This window comes from Notolabrus celidotus, chromosome 7 (assembly GCF_009762535.1).
Source record: "Notolabrus celidotus isolate fNotCel1 chromosome 7, fNotCel1.pri, whole genome shotgun sequence".
Classification (NCBI taxonomy): domain Eukaryota; kingdom Metazoa; phylum Chordata; class Actinopteri; order Labriformes; family Labridae; genus Notolabrus; species Notolabrus celidotus.
The window spans coordinates 650,710-669,966 of record NC_048278.1 but is presented as its reverse complement, the minus strand read 5'-3'; the positions used below and the strand labels follow the sequence as shown (position 1 = coordinate 669,966).

Sequence of the window (19,257 nt, the reverse complement as noted above, 5' to 3'; positions counted from 1 at the left end):
CTGTCCTTTAATAGTTTCATCACAGACAGTGAGACCGACGTTTAGACCAGAGGAGCCCAATAAAGACATGAAGCAGGCAGAGAGGACGGGCGCTGGGCCAAGGGATGGGGAGAAGGAGTCAGAGAGAGAGAGAGAGAGAGAGAGAGAGAGAGAGAGAGAGAGAGAGAGTCTGTAAACAATAACACTCAGCTGAAATATACAACAATATTAGTCCAACAGCAGGGAGCTCTCTCTCTCTATGTGAGTGTGTGTGTGTGTGTGTGTGTGTGTGTGTGTGTGTGTGTGTGTGTGTGTGTGTGTGTGGGTGACAGGTGGAGAATAGACCAAAAGAGAAAAAGAAGAAGAAAGGGGTATTAAAAGAAGATGAAAGAGATGAAAAAGAGAGAAATAGAACAAATGAAAATAGAGGAGTTGAGTGAGAGGAGAGAAAGACAGAGACAGAATTCCCCTCAGACTTTCTCCTTGAGTCCCAGCCAACATTTTTACAATCGAGGAAGTCTCTCCTGCCTCGCTGCTGCTCCCCCTCCTCTCACCTCCTTTCCTCTCATGCTGGGACCCCCCCTCTCCCCCTCTCCTCATCCCTCCCTCCTGAGAAAGTGGGACTCCCTCCCTCTTCCTCACTCCCCCTCACTCTCTCTCCCATCTGAAGACTTAACACAGCGCAGAGTGGAGCTGGCGGTCTCAGTTGTGCCCTGGATTGTAGGAGAGACACAGAGAGAGACAGAGAGCGAGGAGAGAGAGAGAGAGAGATAGAGAGAGAGAGACCTCCACCATGGATGTCAAGCTGCTGGCACTGATGGCGGCTCTGCTGGCTGTGGCCACACATGTACCAACGTCTAACGGTGAGTCTATGAGGAGGAAGTTTCTGAGAGTTTGATCATGTTTGAGAAATTCTCTGAGTTTAAGTTGCTTCATGAAATGTCTGAGTCTGAGAGATGATGAAGTCTGGATGCTTAAACTTCCATCAGTTGGGTTTTATGTGATTGTGACGTGTTTTATCTCTGGATTTAATCTGTAATAGAAGTTCAGGTGACTCTCTTCAATTTAACAAAGATTCATTAGAGCAAAAGCTGAATTTTGAACCCTATCTGTAGTTCTTGTCCAGGTTTATTCACTTGAGTTTTGCTGGTTTGATTAGTTTTTTTTGTTGCATAAAGGACAGACACCTGAAGTCATTCTTTGTTGCTCTTGTCGTCTTTAAACTTCAACACACACACACTGATGAACTGCTTTGATCATTTTGTGATACAGCTCTTTCTTTCACTCCTTTCCAAAAGACTGACTTTCATTCCCAAACTTTTCATTTGTTTGTAACTTTCTTTAATGATTACTGGCAAGATGGAAACTTGTGGTTGATAAAAGTTAGAAAAGGTCCAAAGAAAATCAATCTGTAAATTCTTTAGACTTAGGTGGAGAATATCTTTGAGGAAATTTAAGAAAAGTGCCAAAATTTTCTCTGATACTCTGCTTTAAAATAATATTTGTGGTTGTCTTTATCTGTGGCTGCAAATTAGATATTTTTGTTTCTAAAATGAAAACTAATGTCATATAAAGATGTCAGCTGAGGCTCTGGGAATTTGTGAAAAGACATTAAAGGGCAAACTGATAAACAGAAAAAAGACAACAGGCTAATCAGTTGGAAAAATAAACCTTGTGCATTGCAGAGGGTGAAGAGACAACATGTATATTATATAAATCATTTTTTGTCACTTAAAAAAGAGATCTTGTTCTAGATGCCGCCTGTGTGTCAGTATTTTGGACTACAATCCCGCATGAATCTCAGGAGAATGTAGTTCCCACAGTGACCCCGCAGTAATCCCCCCCACATGTTCACCTTAGAGGAGACACGCCGGGGTGTCGAGTCGCCTGGCCTGCGTTATGCTTAGCTTGTTGTTTCGGCCCCAGTAAGACCCCTGCTTGCATATTAAAGAGCTGGCCCTAAATGTGTGTATTTGTCTTTTCCCTTTGCTTTCTTTTAATTAGTTTCTAATTAGGGATAAACAATGCGCTGCTGATAGCGCTGGATGCTCACTTGTGGCCCCTGCGCTGCGTGCTGCATAATGATCCTCTCATTAGCATAACAAAAAGAGGCCGAAAGGGTGTGAGTCATCGGGCTGATATTACTGAGGATTTAGCCATTTGTGGCAGAACATTTGGTGCAGCTTTATAAACACATTCATCAACAGTTGGATGCTGCACCTCAGAGCAGAGACGTCTTAGCTGCACCAGATGCACTCTATTGGGTTCATTTTTGTTTATACGGGCAGGAAGCGGCTGATCCAGAAACCAAGTTGTTGCAACTCACTAAATATCTGCCAAATCTGCATCTGCTCTCTGACATTTTATAATCTCTGACACACTGCAGCCTGACTCAAGTATTTCTTCCTCTGTGTGTGTGTGTGTGTGTGTGTGTGTGTGTTTGTGTGTGTGTGTGTGTGTGTGTGTGTGTGTGTGTGTGTGTGTGTGTGTGTGTGTGTGTGTGTGTGTGTGTGTGTGTGTGTGTTCTGAGTGGCAAAGAGCGTTACAGCCACAAGGATTGATTCTCATTTTAACTTTTATTGCAGTGTGTTTCTCATCACCCTTTCATTGGCGTTTTAACAACCACCATCATTTTCAGTGAATTTCAAAGAAAGAGAAAAGCAGAAAGCTCTGATCAGTTCATAACTATGTGTACTCAGAGGTATTAGTGTGCGTCTGGAGGCCTGTGGGCCTCCACAGGCCTCCTCGGAGGCACGGCAGTGATTTGTAATCATTTTAAGAATGTACTCGAGGTGATTTCCTCGGAGGGCCCTGATGCCACAGAGTGTTCTCTCATACAAGAGGCAAATATTAGAAACTGGATGTGGAGGACCCTTCTCCTTTGGAGTGGACCGGCTGAATGCTGCAGGAGTGAAAAGCTGAAATTCTATGCATGTGTGTGTGTGTGTGAGAGAGTGTGTGTGAAGCATCGGTCAGCTAATCTCTTTTTAATGAACATGTTGTTCACAGCAATAGCAGCAAAACTCAAACATTCCCAAACTTTGTGAAGACTTGTTACAGTAGATTAAACATGCTTTAATTGTGTTCACTGAGAGAGGTGATGCAGATAATCGTGAGAGAGAGTAGAAGCCATTGCGTTTGAAACCTGATCTGAATTCAATCTGATGTTAATTCTTAATTAATCCTGCTCTGAACCAAAACGACTGCTTTGTGTTTACTGAACAATCAAATGCTTAAATGTTTGAAATACAATTAAAAGAGTTTACTAAGCAGACAGTTATTTGCCAGCAAATTATATTTTATGCTCAAAAATGTTTAATATGATCAAAATCTTTACATTTAGTTTCTTTCAAATAATCTGGAGGTCTCAGTTTTGCCACATCTTATTATATTTAGCCATTTTAAGATGAACATACAATGATAACTTGTGAGGGAGAGAGTGAGTGACTGAAACAAGGCTTAAAGAAGAGTTTTACTTTGTGAATCAAAGAGAATAATAAAACTTAGTGTCTCTTTATAAAGTTTCTCTGTATGTTTGTTCAACCTTCTTTCCACAGTGCTCTGAATGCATTTCTTTAATCTTCCTCCTCCCTGTGGTTTCATCACTTTCTCCTTCATTATGCTAATCAATAAATGTCCCTGTTGTGTGTTTGCAGCGAAGCCCATCAGCCTGGTTGAGCGCTGCTGGTGCCGCTCCACCCTCAACACCGTCCCTCAGCGCTCCATCAAGGAGCTCAAGTTCCTCCACACACCCAACTGCCCCTTCCAAGTCATGTGAGTACTCAAGAGCGTCATTACTGCGCTGATGTACCTGCAGGCATCGTGTCTGAGGTTCATTCTTTTAGGTTGTGGAGTGTTTGAGAGAAATTGAACCTCCATGTTGGGTGGAGTTTTTTAAGTGCTGCTGCTAAAAGTGAAGATAATGCTCATCCCATTAAGTTGACTGTCAAAGCACCTGTTCAGCTTTTTTTTAGATCTTTCTGAGGTACAATGATTGTCTATGAGGAGCTGGTTTGTGGCTTACATTTTGCCTCCATGCACGTGTGCTTATCTGGACAGAGAGAGGAGAGGCAGTGTGAGAGCTTTGGTGACATTTTGACAATATTTCCTTTAAGTTGCTCTAAATATTTTTGCTGACGCTCACAGAGTATTCCTCGTCACATTTAAATTATTTTGCATGTAAATGGGATTTTCCACCTTCTTCATATAGTGATAAAAAGAGGAAGATTCAGCTTAACCGTCTTTGGTTGCAGAGAATCACAAGCAATGCAAAATTTTGGGACGAATCAATGAAATAAAAAAAATCTAAAAAATCTGAAATTAATGTTTAGTGGGTATAAAAATAGAATAATGTATGCACAGAGATACTAAATAATCTTAATTGACTGCACAAAAATAATTTCAATAATCATTTAATCATCTTTATTTTATTAATATAACTTTGCAAATAAAAATTAAATAATTGACTATTAAATAAATAAATAAATAAAATAAAATAAGCAAAATTGGAAATAAATCAAAATTATCAAAGCAAATAAAACCAAAACTGAACTCTTAACTAATAAAACAATATAATAAATGTAGTGTACACATAAACACAGTTTTAGATACAAATATGAGAAGATTTATAAGCAGCATGTATCAAAAAATTAAGATTAATGGGTGCTGGTTAGCTTCAGTGCAACATGTACCCAGGCTTTATTGTTAATAATAATAATAATAAAGACGCTTCCCATGACGTGCAAAGAAAGATAAAAGTATATGACACAGAAGAGCAGATCATCCTGGTTCGACTCTCGGACACAACCCTCTGCTGCACGTCCACCCCCCGCTCTCTGCCCCCCATACTTCCTGTCTTTCTTCAGCTGTATCAGTTAAAGCAAAAATGCCCCAAAATAACTTTAAAAACAACAACTGAGTTAAAACTTAAAGCATCATTCTGAAGGGCATTTTGCTGTAATATCTTAGAATGAGAGCACATTTACTTCAGTCAACCTTTCCCCTAAAACAGTCCCATTATTCTGCTGCTGTTGAATCATATCCCCTGATTAAAGAACTTAAAGTTCAGCCTCCTTTGATTTAAATCAGATTATTATTGATAATTGGACAATCACAGAGTCTGTGTAACATTGCATCTAACTCCTTTAACTTTGTATTAAACGCCTGGTGCTTCATCATCCTGTATATGAGCAGCTTCACCTTAACTGTCCTTCTGTCTTTCACCAGCATGACTCCTTAAAATAAATATTAAGATTAGAAGTGTTAAGTGTGGTGTTAATATCCTCCTATTCTTTCTCTAATGAGCGGCCTGACTTTAAAACAACACGGTCACTCATGGAGAGGAAAGCAGTGACAGCCAGAGCTCGAGGGGCCATTTATGTTTAGGAAAGGAAGCAATAATGAAGGGTCAAAGTGATTACCTTTGTATTTCTGCTGACCCCTGCGTCTCTTGACCGCAAATACTTTTGCTTTTTTTTATTTCCTGCCTTAATCTGCCCGGCAACACGGAGCATAATGTCAGCGGACTGGAACATATTAACTAAGGAGCCTCTTTCATTTGTTTGCAATAGAGAACAGGATGGCAGAAGCCTCAGAGCATCGCAGCCAAAAGGCTCAATGGCTGAGGGGCTTTGGCCAAATAGAGAGAGAGCGGGGGGAGGCTGGGTGTTGGAAGAAGGGGTGAGTGAATGGCAAAAGGTCATGGAGGACACACGGACACAAACTCCCTCTAACCTCCCTCCAGAAATCTGCCAGAGGAGTCAAGAAGTCATTCAGACGAGCTGCTCCGATATCTCTATTTGGGCAGATGAAAGAAAGCCAGTAACACTAGCTCCCCCTCTTTCCCCCTCTCTCCCCCTCTCTCCCCCTCCTCCATTAACAGGCTGTTGGTATTAACTTGCTGTGAAGTAATTACTACCTGCTGCTCTAGGAACTCCAGCCCTCCAAATTCCAGCCAAGTCAATTAGGATTTGAGGCTCTCGGTGGGTCATCCAGACAAGCAGACAGATAAACAGGATGAAGGGAGACACATGAAAACATGAACCGACCACCCCCGGTAGAATTAAAAGAGGAGGAGAAGAAGAAGAAGAAGGGGGACATCTCAGGAGGAGAAGCAAACACAGATCCAGTTACAGAGCTCTTGGCCTCCTGACTCACACGTTAGTTGAGGGATTTAAGGACTGATGCTCCTGAATGCCTCTTTTAAGTGTGGGGGGCCATTTGCTCATGTGTGTGCATGTAAATGGAGTGAGGAAAAGGGGAGGTGGAGTATTTAAGGGGTAACACGGGTGGAGGGGAATCAGAGAGTAGAGAGGGGGAATGTGTTTAATTTGCGGCAGCGTGTGATGGAGAGAGAGATGGAGGGAGGAGACAGAGGAGCAGCAAGGCGAGACACCTCTCCGGTTGTTAAGTCTCATGCAGGACCTTTTGCCACAGAGGTGTGAGATCCACATGTTTTGAAAGGGGGGAGAGACCCCGCTGTCTGTCCCATCCTTCAGCAGATCTGAGACTCAGCAGCAGTGTCTGATAAGAGGACATATCCTCTCCTAAATATTTAGCTCAGCTCTCCATCAACAGGTCAGATAACACTCGCTGAAACACACACTCTCTGTGACCACAGAGCTGCTGCAGGTCCTGCCTCAGTCTGAAGGCCGGTCAATGCCTCCATGTTGACTCTAAGCTGTTGCTCCATCTTAGAGGCATACTCCATTGTCAGTAGTAGGTATTTGTGTTAATGTTGTATTGCCATTTACCAGTTTCATTACACTCTCTGCTTGTCTGTGCACAGGCAAATGTAGTGACTCCACCTAGAGAGCAGACGGCGGAGGAGATAGAATGAAGAGTTTCTGAATTAAAGTAGCAGGGGAGATCTTTGCACATATAGAGGTGGGGCACGTCAGGCTTCTGCGTAGGTACAGAGCTGTGCAAACCTACGGTGTGGATTGGATGCAGAAGTAGATCAGATTTAACACTAAAGATCTAATCCAGACAAGGAAACTAAATCCTCATCATCATCTGAGAGGCCAAATCCAGATTATATCAGAGCAAGGGGAGAGTAGATGTTTCTACATGCAAAAGAAATCTCACACAGCCGTTTTGTTTATAATTTTTTGTCTTAAGTCTCGCAGATGTTGTTGCTTGTGTATTATTCAAAAAGTAAAAAACATTATTTATGATTACGGTGTTTTAAATATATATCGAAATCCTGAAAAAACGTTTGAGTAGCAACAGTAAAACATCTTTACACGACTGAAAATGAAATGGTAGAGTAACGTGAGGGTTCGATGTGTGGTGGTTGGGTCAATCTATTAATAAGAAACAGTAGGATGGAGACAGATAACTTTCTCAAGAGCACTTTGCTGAAGCCACACTGGATCGGCATGACAACACTTCCTTATCACTCAATCGCATGTCACAGAACCAACCAATCAGAGGCTAGGATGACCGAGCTCCAGGTAAATGCAATTAGAACCACTTCAATACATTCAACATGTTTTGGTCCCAACTACAAGAAATAATTCTAACATCATATATACACAGATAATATCTTAATTAACTTGTATGTAAATAGTTACTATATAAATAATATAAACATATTTTAACCTGAACTCAAATTCCAAACTGACTTTCCTGTTAAAGCTTACAGTAGTTTATACAACTTAAAACAAATGTTAAATCATTTACCTCAACCCTTTTTGATTCAATCATTCAAGCCGCACCAAAATTAAACTCTCATTAAAACTGTTCAGAACAAAAAAGCAGCAGAAAAACAAAATAAAACACGAACCAGTCAAACAAAAGTCCAAATGCAATCTGATAAACAACGTGACGGTGATAGAAACCAATAATCAAACTGAATCCTACAGAACAGTTATCTACAGACTCTTAAAATAAACTATATTTATAACCCCAACTCTTAGTGTAGAGCTGTTTCCAGTGTCCGACCATACATGTGGCAGGTAAATAATTCTCCTATCAGCGTATGATGTCTGTAATGTCACCTATGATCATGAATGGAAAGAAGAGATAGTAGAAATTAGAGTCCAGTGTGTTGACAGCTGTACAGACTGCAGTCTGTGATCACACTGTGAGCTCTGAACTGAACCCTGAGTGGAAACAGAACTGTGATTTTTCCCCTCAGAGCTCAAACCGAGTGTCTCCTGTGGATTGGATGTGTCGCAGGATGTGTGCAGGTTTTAAGAGATTATCTGAGCTCAGCCTTCATGAACTGTATCAGACGTCTGCTCTCCTTTGATTTGCTTTGATCATGAATGAAATAAAGCAGGTTAGCTGATGTCAAGTTCAGCAGCACCTGTGATATTTACTCTTGAGTGACAGCGTGTTAGCGGGGGTAATCCTTCCCTTTAAACCGGGATGTGTTGTGAGTTATTCAGGAGGTCACAGGTCGAGCTTTTGTTTGAGAGAGCTGTCAGAAAAAACTCAATATTATAAAACTTTATCAGTCCTAAAAAGTCTGACAGAGAGACATCGGTATGTTGTTTTTACACCACAGCACGGGAGGAGCTTTTTATCTCCTGTTCAAACACCGACTGGCACACAGACACTCTGACTGTCTTTATAGAGCGTCAGGGAATAATGAGTGTTACTTAAAGCACATTTAGGTTTAAAGGGTCATACCGGTGGTTTGTGTGTTTAGGTTTAATCACTTTAAATTGCCTGAATTGTACATTTCTGCCGGTCATTAAAGAAATTAAAAACTGCCAAGGGCTGCAGTTTTCCGTTCTGTTAACTCTTACATCTGAAGCTTTAACTTGCAGAAAGTTTAAGTTTCTCTGGGAAAGAAGCTCTCAAACTGAAAACATGTCACCTTTATTTTAAGTCTGATAATGCATGGTTGATTTGAAGCCGTGAAAAGGACTGTTTTTAAATGAAAGTGGTGCGTTTGAGGACCTGTGTGTTTTAAAAATTGAACCTGTGTTCTAAAAATATGATTTAAGAAAATTGAGGAGGTAGATATTTTGTTGTAATTCATTAGCTTGACAGTTTAAGTTGAAAGATTCTGCAGGAGGCTGGTCTGCAGAAGTTTAGAAGCCACAGTGAGCACAAACAGAAACTAGTGAGTCGACAGTGGAGGGTGTGAGGTAAAGGGAAGACACTGTGAGTTAAAACCTTACGTGCTTGATTGTTGGAGGATGCATCAAACTCTAAACTGCACTCTGTAATCATGGATAAACATGTTTCTGAAAACTCTGGTGCTTAAAATCCTCTGTACTGTTTTTGCTTTTAGTATTTAGTTTCTTTAAGGATTATTGCTGGTTGCATTTCCTTGAGGTTACACAAAGTTCCTTTCAAAGTTCAGTAGACCACACAACAAATACGTAATGATGTCTTTGTCCTGCACACTGTCGCTGCATGTTTAGCTACAATGAAAGTCCAGACGTGAAGATACAATTTTCAAACCTATAGTGACATCTGTCTTGTTTTTAAAGTTTGAAATGGGCTCGCCCCTCCCTCACTGATCAAATGTATCACACAAAAAAACACAATATGATAAATACTAGAGCACAAACAAGAGGAGGATGTGATGTACTGAGACGTAAAACCAAATTCAGCCAAATGGCACACAGTCCTGGAACAAACTACCAGCTCATATTGGGGATCTTGAGAACTATGGTACCTTTAAAAAAACACTCACACATTAAACAAACCAGTCATGAACTCATGAATAATCTGTTTCCTCATCTGATGCCTGTTCCCAGGGCTTTGTCCTCACCTTCCATCCTGTTTTTATAAAGTCACTAAAGTGTACGTTTTGAATTTAAAATCTGTTTGTAAGTCAGTTCATGTAGTGTCCTATTAACTGTCTTGTGACATCCTGTAATTTAAAATCTTGTTGTTTTATGTTTTGTATAAGTAATTTAGTTATTGTGTTAATTTCGGCATATTTACATTGAGGCACACTTTTGAAATGTTGATTAATGTGCATTGTCCTAATCAAATAAACTCAAATTTATTAAATAAATTAAATATCCTCAAGTCCACATCCTTGAAATTGAGCAAAATAAATACTATTTCCCTCTCTACCTCTTGCTGCTTCCTTTGTCTCACAGTGTCAGTGTGAGAATTAAAATAACAAATGTAAAATATTGTAAATAACGGGACATACTGAAATGTGTTCTGTGAACTTTTGCAGACAAAATGCAGACATGTTTAAATGTGTAAACCTCTCTAATTCCTCTCTGTTCCTCTCACAGCGCAAAACTGAAGAACAACCGGGAGGTCTGCATCAACCCAGAGACCAAGTGGCTTCAGCAGTACTTAAAGAACGCCATCAACAAGTAAGAGAAAAACCTCTATACTCTCCCCTCGGTTCAGAGTTTACAGAGATGAAATAAAGCGACATAACGAATGCGTTTGTCTCAGTTTCCTGCTGACAGCTCCTCTCTGACGTGGTTGATGTAAGAAGCTGAGTTATTATCTGTGAAGTGATTAGCACAGAGTAAGAGGAGAGATAAATCTGTCACTGCTGTGCCTGCTTCCTTCTTTCTCATAAACTCTGACTTCAGCTGAGCAAGATTCACATTTTCAACATCTTTACCCCCTCGGTGTGTGAGTGCCTTTATTTATGAAGCATTACTTTTGTTTCCTAAAAAGCATTTTCCACATAACTCCCTTCTCTTGTTGCATAAATCCCTTGTCCGAGTCTGGGAGCAGCATTGTGAGTGAAAAATAAAAGCTCTGCAGCGGCTCGTTCAGGCTTTAATGAGCTGCTCAGTAAAAATGTGAGCATTCCTCGTAAAGAAATATTCCCAACATGTCTGGTGGTGATTATCACCAGGCTGCACGTCTGCTTCTTTAAACACCATAAACACTTAAAGAGCAATGTGAAAACAAACAGTAAAGTGATGACTGAGGATTTATGAGCTATTGTTTATTGTGTATGTTAAAGAGCAGAACATTAATGCTTGTATGTGGCACATGCAGCGTAACGTATGCAGAGATTTGAGTGTCAACGCAGCAATGTGTTCAGATCTTCCTCCATGGATTCTGAGCTTTTTCAGAAATATTTTAGAGTTAAAGTAATTGAGGTTAAGCGTGGGAACAGAGTTTAGTGTGTAAGTATGTTTTATTTTATTGATAAGAGTCATGAATTAATGGAGTGAGAGTTAAATCACAAAATCCACCTGTTAGAAATCAAACAGCTCAATGAGAGCACGCTCTGTGTGTGAGCTCGTGTGTTACTTTTCCTTATCGAGTGGAGTTCTGCTCAGTTTGAGTACGGCTGCTCTCCGTCAGCCTCACCCTCTCTCATGTTCAGTTACAGTTACACATAAGCTTCATGTTCAAGCTACACGCTCGCCTATCAGAGCTGTTTGCTAACACATGAGGCCCCTCTCATGAACAGAGCGCTCTAATAAGAATGTCTCTTTTCAGCAGCGCCCTGCAGCGTGTTCATGGTCTCCACTGATACATGGAAACTACTGGAAAATAAAAACACACCGGAAAATAGTTACAGGTTCAACCTTTCAGAAAAATGACGTTTATTGCTTCTCATAGGATATAGATTTACCAGACTGGACTAGAAGCAAAGCAGTGTTTTATTGAGAGGAAGACAAATCATAAACAGGTGAAAACAAAGCATTAGCAACACAACATGAGTCAGAACTGTGAAAAAAAAAATACTTTAAAGGGTCAGATTACAGTTTTTAAGGAATAGGCCTATATTTATACTACTTGGATAATACGTCCCTACACCCGAGTTAGAGAGCAGTAAAGTCCTTTAAATGAAAAGAGGAAGAAGGTATTGGGGTCATGAGCTTGCACAACTTTCATTTGTTGTTTATTAGAAAATATTCTTTAAAGGGATAGGTTTTTTCATTATTAATTAATGTATTTATTTGTTTGTTTGTTTGTCTGTTTATTTGTTTGAGTGGGATTTTATGAGGTTCTTGCCACAAGACATTTCCTACAGTTTGGCCCCTTTATTTAAAAAAAAAAAAAGCAGGCAGAGAACCAGCAAAGAATCTAGGCTATTAAACGCAGAAAGACAGGGTCAACTTTATCATGTAATTTAGCTCATTTTAAGAGAATCCCACCAAAACATGAATGTCAGTGTCACTGTACCCTATATTTAGAACATTTTTAGGGCTTTACTTTGGCGTCAGAAAGCCACTTTGCTTCTACGCTGATTCACAGATGTACTCCTCCTGCACCACCAAGTACAGACATTTCTCCCCTCCCTTCTTTAGTCCACTGAGTGTCATTCTTCCTCTGAAAGATACAGTTCATGAACCCCTCATTTTTTAATTCGGCTGAATTTTCTGTCTCTTTTAAAACCTGCAGACCTGAACAGCTGTTCAGTTGCTGATCGCTGCAGGTGGAGGAACACGTAGGGCGATAAATAAATAGTGCTTAAAAATTGGCTTTCTGACCGGAAAGTAATGCACTGAATAAATTTTGTTTATCCTTACACACACATTTTAAAATTTACTAAACTATGTGGTTAGCAGCTAGAATGCTGACAAAGACCAGAAAGAGAGCCCACATCACACCAATCTTAAAGTCCCTGCATTGGCTTCCAGTATCTTTTAGATTTTAAGATTATTTTATTGGTTTTTAAATCTTTTAATGGTCTTGGACATTCTTATTTATCAGATTTGCTTTTATCATATGAGCCAGTGAGAGCCCTCAGGTCTTCAGGTAGCAGACTTTTAATTGTACCAAACGTAAAAACTAAGACCCACGGTGAGGCAGCTTTTTATTATCACGGCCCACGCCTGTGGAACACCCTGCCTGAGGATCTGAGGGCTGCACAGAGCATCAACATTTTTAAAGGCAAACTCAAGACCGACCTTTTTAGTCTTGCTTTTAACTAAGTTTTATTTTTATTCTTAATAGTTTTATCTATTTATTTATTTATTTATTTATTTATTTATTTATTTATTTATTTATTTATTTTAAGTCTCACATCTTATTTTACCTCCAGTGTTTCCTCATTAAGATAACATGAGAGCGTTTCCTCAGTTCGTTCAGCAACTTATTTAAAAAAATTTTTTTGTTTATTTAATTTATTTTATTGTTTTTATTACTATTTTTGCATATTGTGTTGTTAACCTTAGGATTGTGGGGTGGGTTTGGGGTCGGGGCTGGGATCTTTTTCTTAATTTACTCTATTTTAAGTTGTTTTTCTTGTACAGCACTTTGTGTTACAATGTCATTGTATGAAAAGCACTTTATAAATACAGTCTGATTGATTGATTGATTGATTGATTGATTGATTGATTGATTGATTGATTGATTGATTGATTGATTGATTGATTGATTGATTGATTGATTAAATTGATCGAGTTTGCAGCGGTGTGTAGCTCTGCTTCCGTGTCAGTTCTCTGCCCGCTTTCTCCTCTGTGTGTGACTCACTCACTATTACCAAATAGTATACCTCATACAACCCCCTTCAGAAAAAACAAACTGTTCCTTAAAACTGCAGAAAATCTATGTTTATAAGTCATTCATGAGTATGCTTGATATGACTATAAAACATTATCTGTTGTCCCTCTAAAATGTAGAAACTACCAACAGTAACTAATCTCATAAATCTGTCCTCAGGGTGAAGAAGTCCAGGAGGCGCAACAAGAAAAACTAAGTGAAGAAGACGAGTGTGTCGTCACACCTGGAGACCCACGGTGGAGCCTGTATACCTCCCTGTCACTGCTATGGATGTATGAAAACACGCTGTATGTACCCGTCCACCGCTTTGGACCTCCTGCAGAAACAGCACTTCACCGCCAAACTGCACCGTACACAGCACGCCACCCAAAACCCCCGGACCTCCACGATTATTCCACGAAAGACGGGACTCATTCATCACAGATATGTGTGTGTGTGTGTGTGTGCGTGTGTGTTTGAATGTGATTCACATGAAGCAAGTCTGTGAATAGCATTTTCAGACTTCATACACGGCTTTGTGGGTAATGCTAGCTTCACTCCCCGTCAAATTAACTGTAAAAACGAGCTGCTCGAACATCCACACAGGCCCCTGAGGAGGAAGCTTTTGGCTGGTTTTGTTTAAATCACCTAAATGTGGTTTTTCAAACTGAAGACGTGTTTCATTCACAGACGTAAAAAAAACCAGAGGGGAGTTCACCCAAACCTAAAACGACCAACCATACATTTATCTTCACTTTCACAGCATAAAAAATACTTTGCTTTCACATTTTAATGAGAAAAAATTCTTCTGATGTGACTTTGGCATTGCACCAAGAATGACAGGTCAATGGTCAAAAAAAGAGGGGTCAGAAGCAACGACCAATCAGGGCAGGCGATGCTTGAACACACACACACACACTGCGTAGAACCAAGCACTGATTTCATGGTGCTATATTCAGTAAGAGAAGTCAGAGCCATCGACTTTGTTCTATTTCACTGTTTATTTTTATGCAATTTAAGATGAGATATAAAGAACTCTAAGTCTTAAATTAAACACAGTTATTCCTTTATATGTCACTAAATATTTAAAGCGCTGTCGACAAGATCTGATGTGGAAAATGAAATGGAAAGCTGATATTACGCTCAGGCCACGCTGACAGGGAAGTTAATAAAACACTTAAAAAGCAGCTTTTTATGAACTCAACACGTCAGGTAACAGAGACCAAATATTTATACAGGAACACATTCAACATGTAAAACTTTAAAGAGAGTTACTTTCATTCACTGATAGAGACATGTAGAAAAACATCCATTCACTTTTACACGTTTGTTAATAACACTGCAGGATTCTCAGACTGACAGCGTCCTCGGGAGGAATGAAAAGTACGACGTCGTCACGTTAAACAGCTCAACGATCGATCTCACAAAGGGAACACTAGCGGTGGCTAAAGAAGGTTTTTGATTATTCTTTTTTATATATATTTGAGCCACTTTATTATCAGATGTGTCTTTAAATTTAATGGTTTTATTTTTATATTGTGTATAATCTTACTAAGTGCTTTTTTTAATGCAATGTACAGTAGGCAGAAGCTACTAAATGAAGGTTATAGTCCATAACATGCAAGAAACAGTCAATGCTTTCAGGAATTTTGCAAATACTGTAAAGGTTTATTCATTTTTTTAAGCAGTTAATTTTTTACAAAGTGGATAAAAAAATCTGGTAACACTTTCCAAAAAAGGGGACACATTTTATAATTTATGGATACTTCAGTTTTACTAAATCATGATTATTTAATGTAGCACGTATCACCATCAACTAATGATGAAGTTCACCTTTGATATTTCTCAGCCTTGGGGTCCCAACCCAAAGGGGATGGTGTGATCATATCCGGGGGTCGCCAGATGGTTGTAGTTTTAAAAAAGGAGACATATTGAAATGAATTATTTTAGTCTGGGTAATAGTTCCTGACATCATTTGTTTTAGTGCTATTCCAGCTGGCAGCATGCTCACTGCAAAATGTCTGCAGGTGATGCCGTTGCGAAACAGCTATGTTATCATTGTTAGGCCACTGAGTTAAGCAATCTTAATTCACAGAAACTTCATATTCTAGTCAGTATGGACCACATAGCAGGATATAGACTTTTATTTTATGACTATGCATTTTTAAAACATCTCTGATTAAAAAATATAAAACGATAATAAAGCAATGAATATCCACATTTTTTTAACATATTAACTACAGAAGAGCATTAGGATCGCTGACAAAAAAAAAAAAAAAAAAAACTAAGGTTACATTTTTTTTAAATTATTATTATGAGAAAAAAAATCTGAATTCTGAGATGAAGGTCAGAATTCTGAGAAAAAATGCAGAATTCTGACTTTTTTTCTCAAAACAATAAAAAAAAAAAACATATGGACCTTAGTTTTTATTTTATTTTTTCAGTTGCGCTCATCCTCCGCCGTATATTAACAGTCTTGCAGGGCATAAGCTATTTTTTAGGAGTGAAGTAGTCTAAATCTAACAATGCTGATTATTCTAGTTGTTAATGTTTAAGCATAATGGAGATTATATTGGTTCAATTAAAGTGAAATTAAAGAGAAATCCAACATGAATTCATGCATTAAATAAATCATGACTTTGCATTAATGAAGTATAAAATTTGTGTTACCGGGAAGTGTTACCATAAACTCAGCCGAACAAGTCGTATATTGTCCCCCTGGTTTGTTTTCCTCTCTGCTGTTTCCGGAGTAACACTCGCTCTGACATGTAACAAAGGTGACCTGAATAAAGTCTGTGAAATCCATCACACACTGACTGAAAACAGAAAAGCTGCTGTCATTGTGTTCAACCCGCAAGTCGTCCCTTACAAACCCTTGATTTGATTTTTGAACACTTCTCCTGAAGTTGATGTATGATGTGTCAAAGGGAGCGCTGAGCCAAAACAGAACCAAACCTTTAGAGCGGAGATCCAAGAGAGACCAACATGTGCTTTCAATCAGGACACTCCCAGCACCCCCCGGGCTTTCTGTTCACTTTCACTCACCCGCTGCCACGCCGCAAAATTACAACTTGTTTTTCTCCTGAAGCTGCGCTGGACGTCCCGGTGCTCGTGGTCACTGCTGGAGCGGCCTGTAGTTTGAAGTGGTCTGTGTGCTGAGTGCCTGATTACAGGTGATAATCAGATCAGTTAGCAGCTACTGGCGCAATGATCCTGTTAGTTTCATCTATTACCCAGGAATATAATGGAGGTAAATAGACATTAATTTAAAGTATAACACTCGTTTGATTAAGCACATTACTAAATTAGCTTAAATGCTACATCATTAATGTCTTAAGAGTTATCTCAACAACAGGGAAAAGATACAAGAAAACTCTGCTACCAGTTGTTCTGTCATTACTAATATTTTAATGGAAGAAATAAAAGTGTTATAACTTAACGTTGAGTTTCTTTTTGTATCATTCGGACCAAATACACATGGAGGTGTTATAAGATTTGATTTAAAGTGAGTGCGTGTCGTGTACTCTGCTTTGGACCCCGAGAGAATGTGAAATATCTTTAGAGGCAGCTTCTTCATATAACTGAGATGTATTGCTCTCTCATTGTCACTGTTTGTAAACAGGAAGTATTTTCAGCCATGATACTCCAGACATTTTTCAATAAAGTCATATTAAATTAAATCAACCATGTGTGTGTATTTTATTTGTCAAAGGTTGTGTTTACATCAAGCGGCAACCTCCGGTCTAAAAATATGAGTCCAATGCGGAAGTGCTAAAAACTGCAGTTCATGGAGGATCCGCTTGAGGCTGGCTCCAGAAGTACTGGAAACCACATGCACACCAATTCAAAGAAGACGATCTTTACAGCAGAAATAAACATGTTTACAGCCTGGTTCAAAAGACCAGTGTAGTCTGGATAGCTCATTTCTCAAATTATGAACAGAGACCCAACTTCAAGACAGGGTAAGACTCAGTCTGACCCCACCTTAATCCACCATGAGCATTGCACATCGCAGTATTTAGCTAGTTACAGCGGTGAGGAAAAACAGGCAGTCTTCCAATGAGAGGCACAGCTGCCTGCAGGAACACTATAGCTGTTGGCTTGGAGGCTCAAAGCCCGCCTCTTTATGTCACAATCGCTCGACAGCAGCAATATAGCTGCCGCCGACTATTGGCCTCAAAACAGCTCTTCAGAAACAGATGGGTGACATCACGGATACTACGTCCATATTTTAAACAGTCTATGGCAGGGGTGTCAAACTCATTTCAGTTAAGGGGCCACACAGCCCAAGTTGATCTGAAGTGGGCCGGACCAGTAAAATCATAACATAATAACCTATAAATAACGACAACTTTACATTTTTCCCTTTGTTTTAGTGCAAAATAGTACAAGTATGTGCTGAAAATGTAATCAACTATCTTTCTACAAAAACAGTTCTCCATGATGAGTCTCATAGTGGGGCAGAACATTTTACTCTTTAAGCACTGAAACCTGCTGCAAACACACCAAACAAGTTATCAATTCACCTGACACAGAGTGTCATTTTTACTGCAAAAGAACAGAGAGATTATAATAATGAAGAAGGTAAAGTTGGCTATCCTGGACCCCTCAGCTCCGAAAGGAACTGTTTGCTTGCTGGACAGTGTTGTATGCAGGGGTGTTGTGCTAGTGTTAGTAGTTAGTGGATCATCTTAATAGTGCTCTAAAAAGACTTAATGAATCTCAACCGGATTATGCAAACAGCAAGTCATCTATTTTCTCACTTTGAGAAAAAAGTCCAGGGAAAAAGTGCTGTTCAGGTGCGCTCCATCAGCACTATGATTGTATGCGACCCTCAGAGGACAAATTTAAAATAGTAGTTACTTTTATTGAAAATTTGCAGTTAATGTCTAATCTGTAATTTTTTCACTTTGCAAAGTCGTTCCGTGGGCCGGATTGCAACCTCTGGCGGGCCGGTTTTGGCCCGCGGGCCGCATGTTTGACACCCCTGGTCTATGGTTTACATGCATGTTTTATTGACTTAAAGCAAAATGAAATATCTGACCACTGGATTTAGCCTCTGTATGTGGGTGCACACGTTAATCACTGCTCAGTCTAATGAAAGTGCCTCAAAGAGCTTTTAAAAACTGTAAATACGTTTTTTCAATCATGAACCCGTGTTGAATATAAAAGCAAATGACTCCAAGTGTTTCCTTAATCTCTCTTAAAAATGTTGTCTTGTTTATTATCCATGTCATTGAGTATTTCTGTGAAACCCAAGACAAATTTCCACATTGTGGGGCTGCATGGTGGCGCAGTGGTTACCGCTGTTGCCTCACAGCAAGACGGTTCCTGGCACAAATCCCTGGCTGGGCAGGTGCCTCTCTGTGTCGAGTCTCTGTCTTGGCAAGCGTAGCTTCTCTTAAGATACTCAAACTTTGTCCCGCAGTCCAAAAAAACCCCTCCGATTGGTCACTCTAAATCAGCAGGTGTGAGTGTGTGCATGAATACCTGTCTGCTTCTTCATGTTAGCCCTGTGATGAACAGGCGACCTTTCCAGGGTGAACCGCACCTCTCACTGAATGACAGCTGAGACAGCCTGCAGCCCTCTGCGACCCTGAAAGGGATAAGCAGTAGAGATATTAGATGGATGGATGGATGGATAAAGTCTTGTTCTCTTCTTTTATTTTCTTATAAACATTAACAAATTTGATCTCTTACAGCTTCCACTCACATGTGGAGGGACTTGAACCTGCAACCTTAACTATCTAAACTTTGGAGAAATACTATAAAATACTATAATACAATATAAAATAATGTCTAATGATGAATATGAGGATTGGAGCTGACGTATCCTTTCGTAAAGAATATAATAATGTGCATCAAAAATTCAGATATGATAGGAAACGTTCT

At 39.5% G+C, this 19,257-nt stretch overlaps 1 protein-coding gene across 1 annotated transcript; it reads left to right on the top strand.

Moving 5' to 3' along the window:
• The first annotated feature begins 629 nt into the window (after positions 1-629).
• On the top strand, positions 630-17,045 carry cxcl12b (chemokine (C-X-C motif) ligand 12b (stromal cell-derived factor 1)). The gene is made up of 4 exons (XM_034688906.1): positions 630-842; positions 3,636-3,753; positions 10,194-10,277; positions 13,546-17,045. The coding sequence occupies exons 1-4, from the start codon at positions 773-775 to the stop codon at positions 13,580-13,582; spliced, it is 309 nt and encodes a 102-aa protein (XP_034544797.1). The 5' UTR covers positions 630-772; the 3' UTR covers positions 13,583-17,045.
• Positions 17,046-19,257: the final 2,212 nt, after the last annotated feature.

What these genes read in the sequence shown, in the direction of transcription:
- cxcl12b (XM_034688906.1), top strand. Translation starts at nt 773, where the DNA reads ATGGATGTCAAGCTGCTGGCACTGATGGCGGCTCTGCTGGCTGTGGCC. An exon ending in ACATGTACCAACGTCTAACG is followed by an intron (nt 843 to 3,635) that starts GTGAGTCTATGA and finishes GTGTGTTTGCAG; the next exon opens with CGAAGCCCATCAGCCTGGTT. An exon ending in TTAAAGAACGCCATCAACAA is followed by an intron (nt 10,278 to 13,545) that starts GTAAGAGAAAAA and finishes ATCTGTCCTCAG; the next exon opens with GGTGAAGAAGTCCAGGAGGC.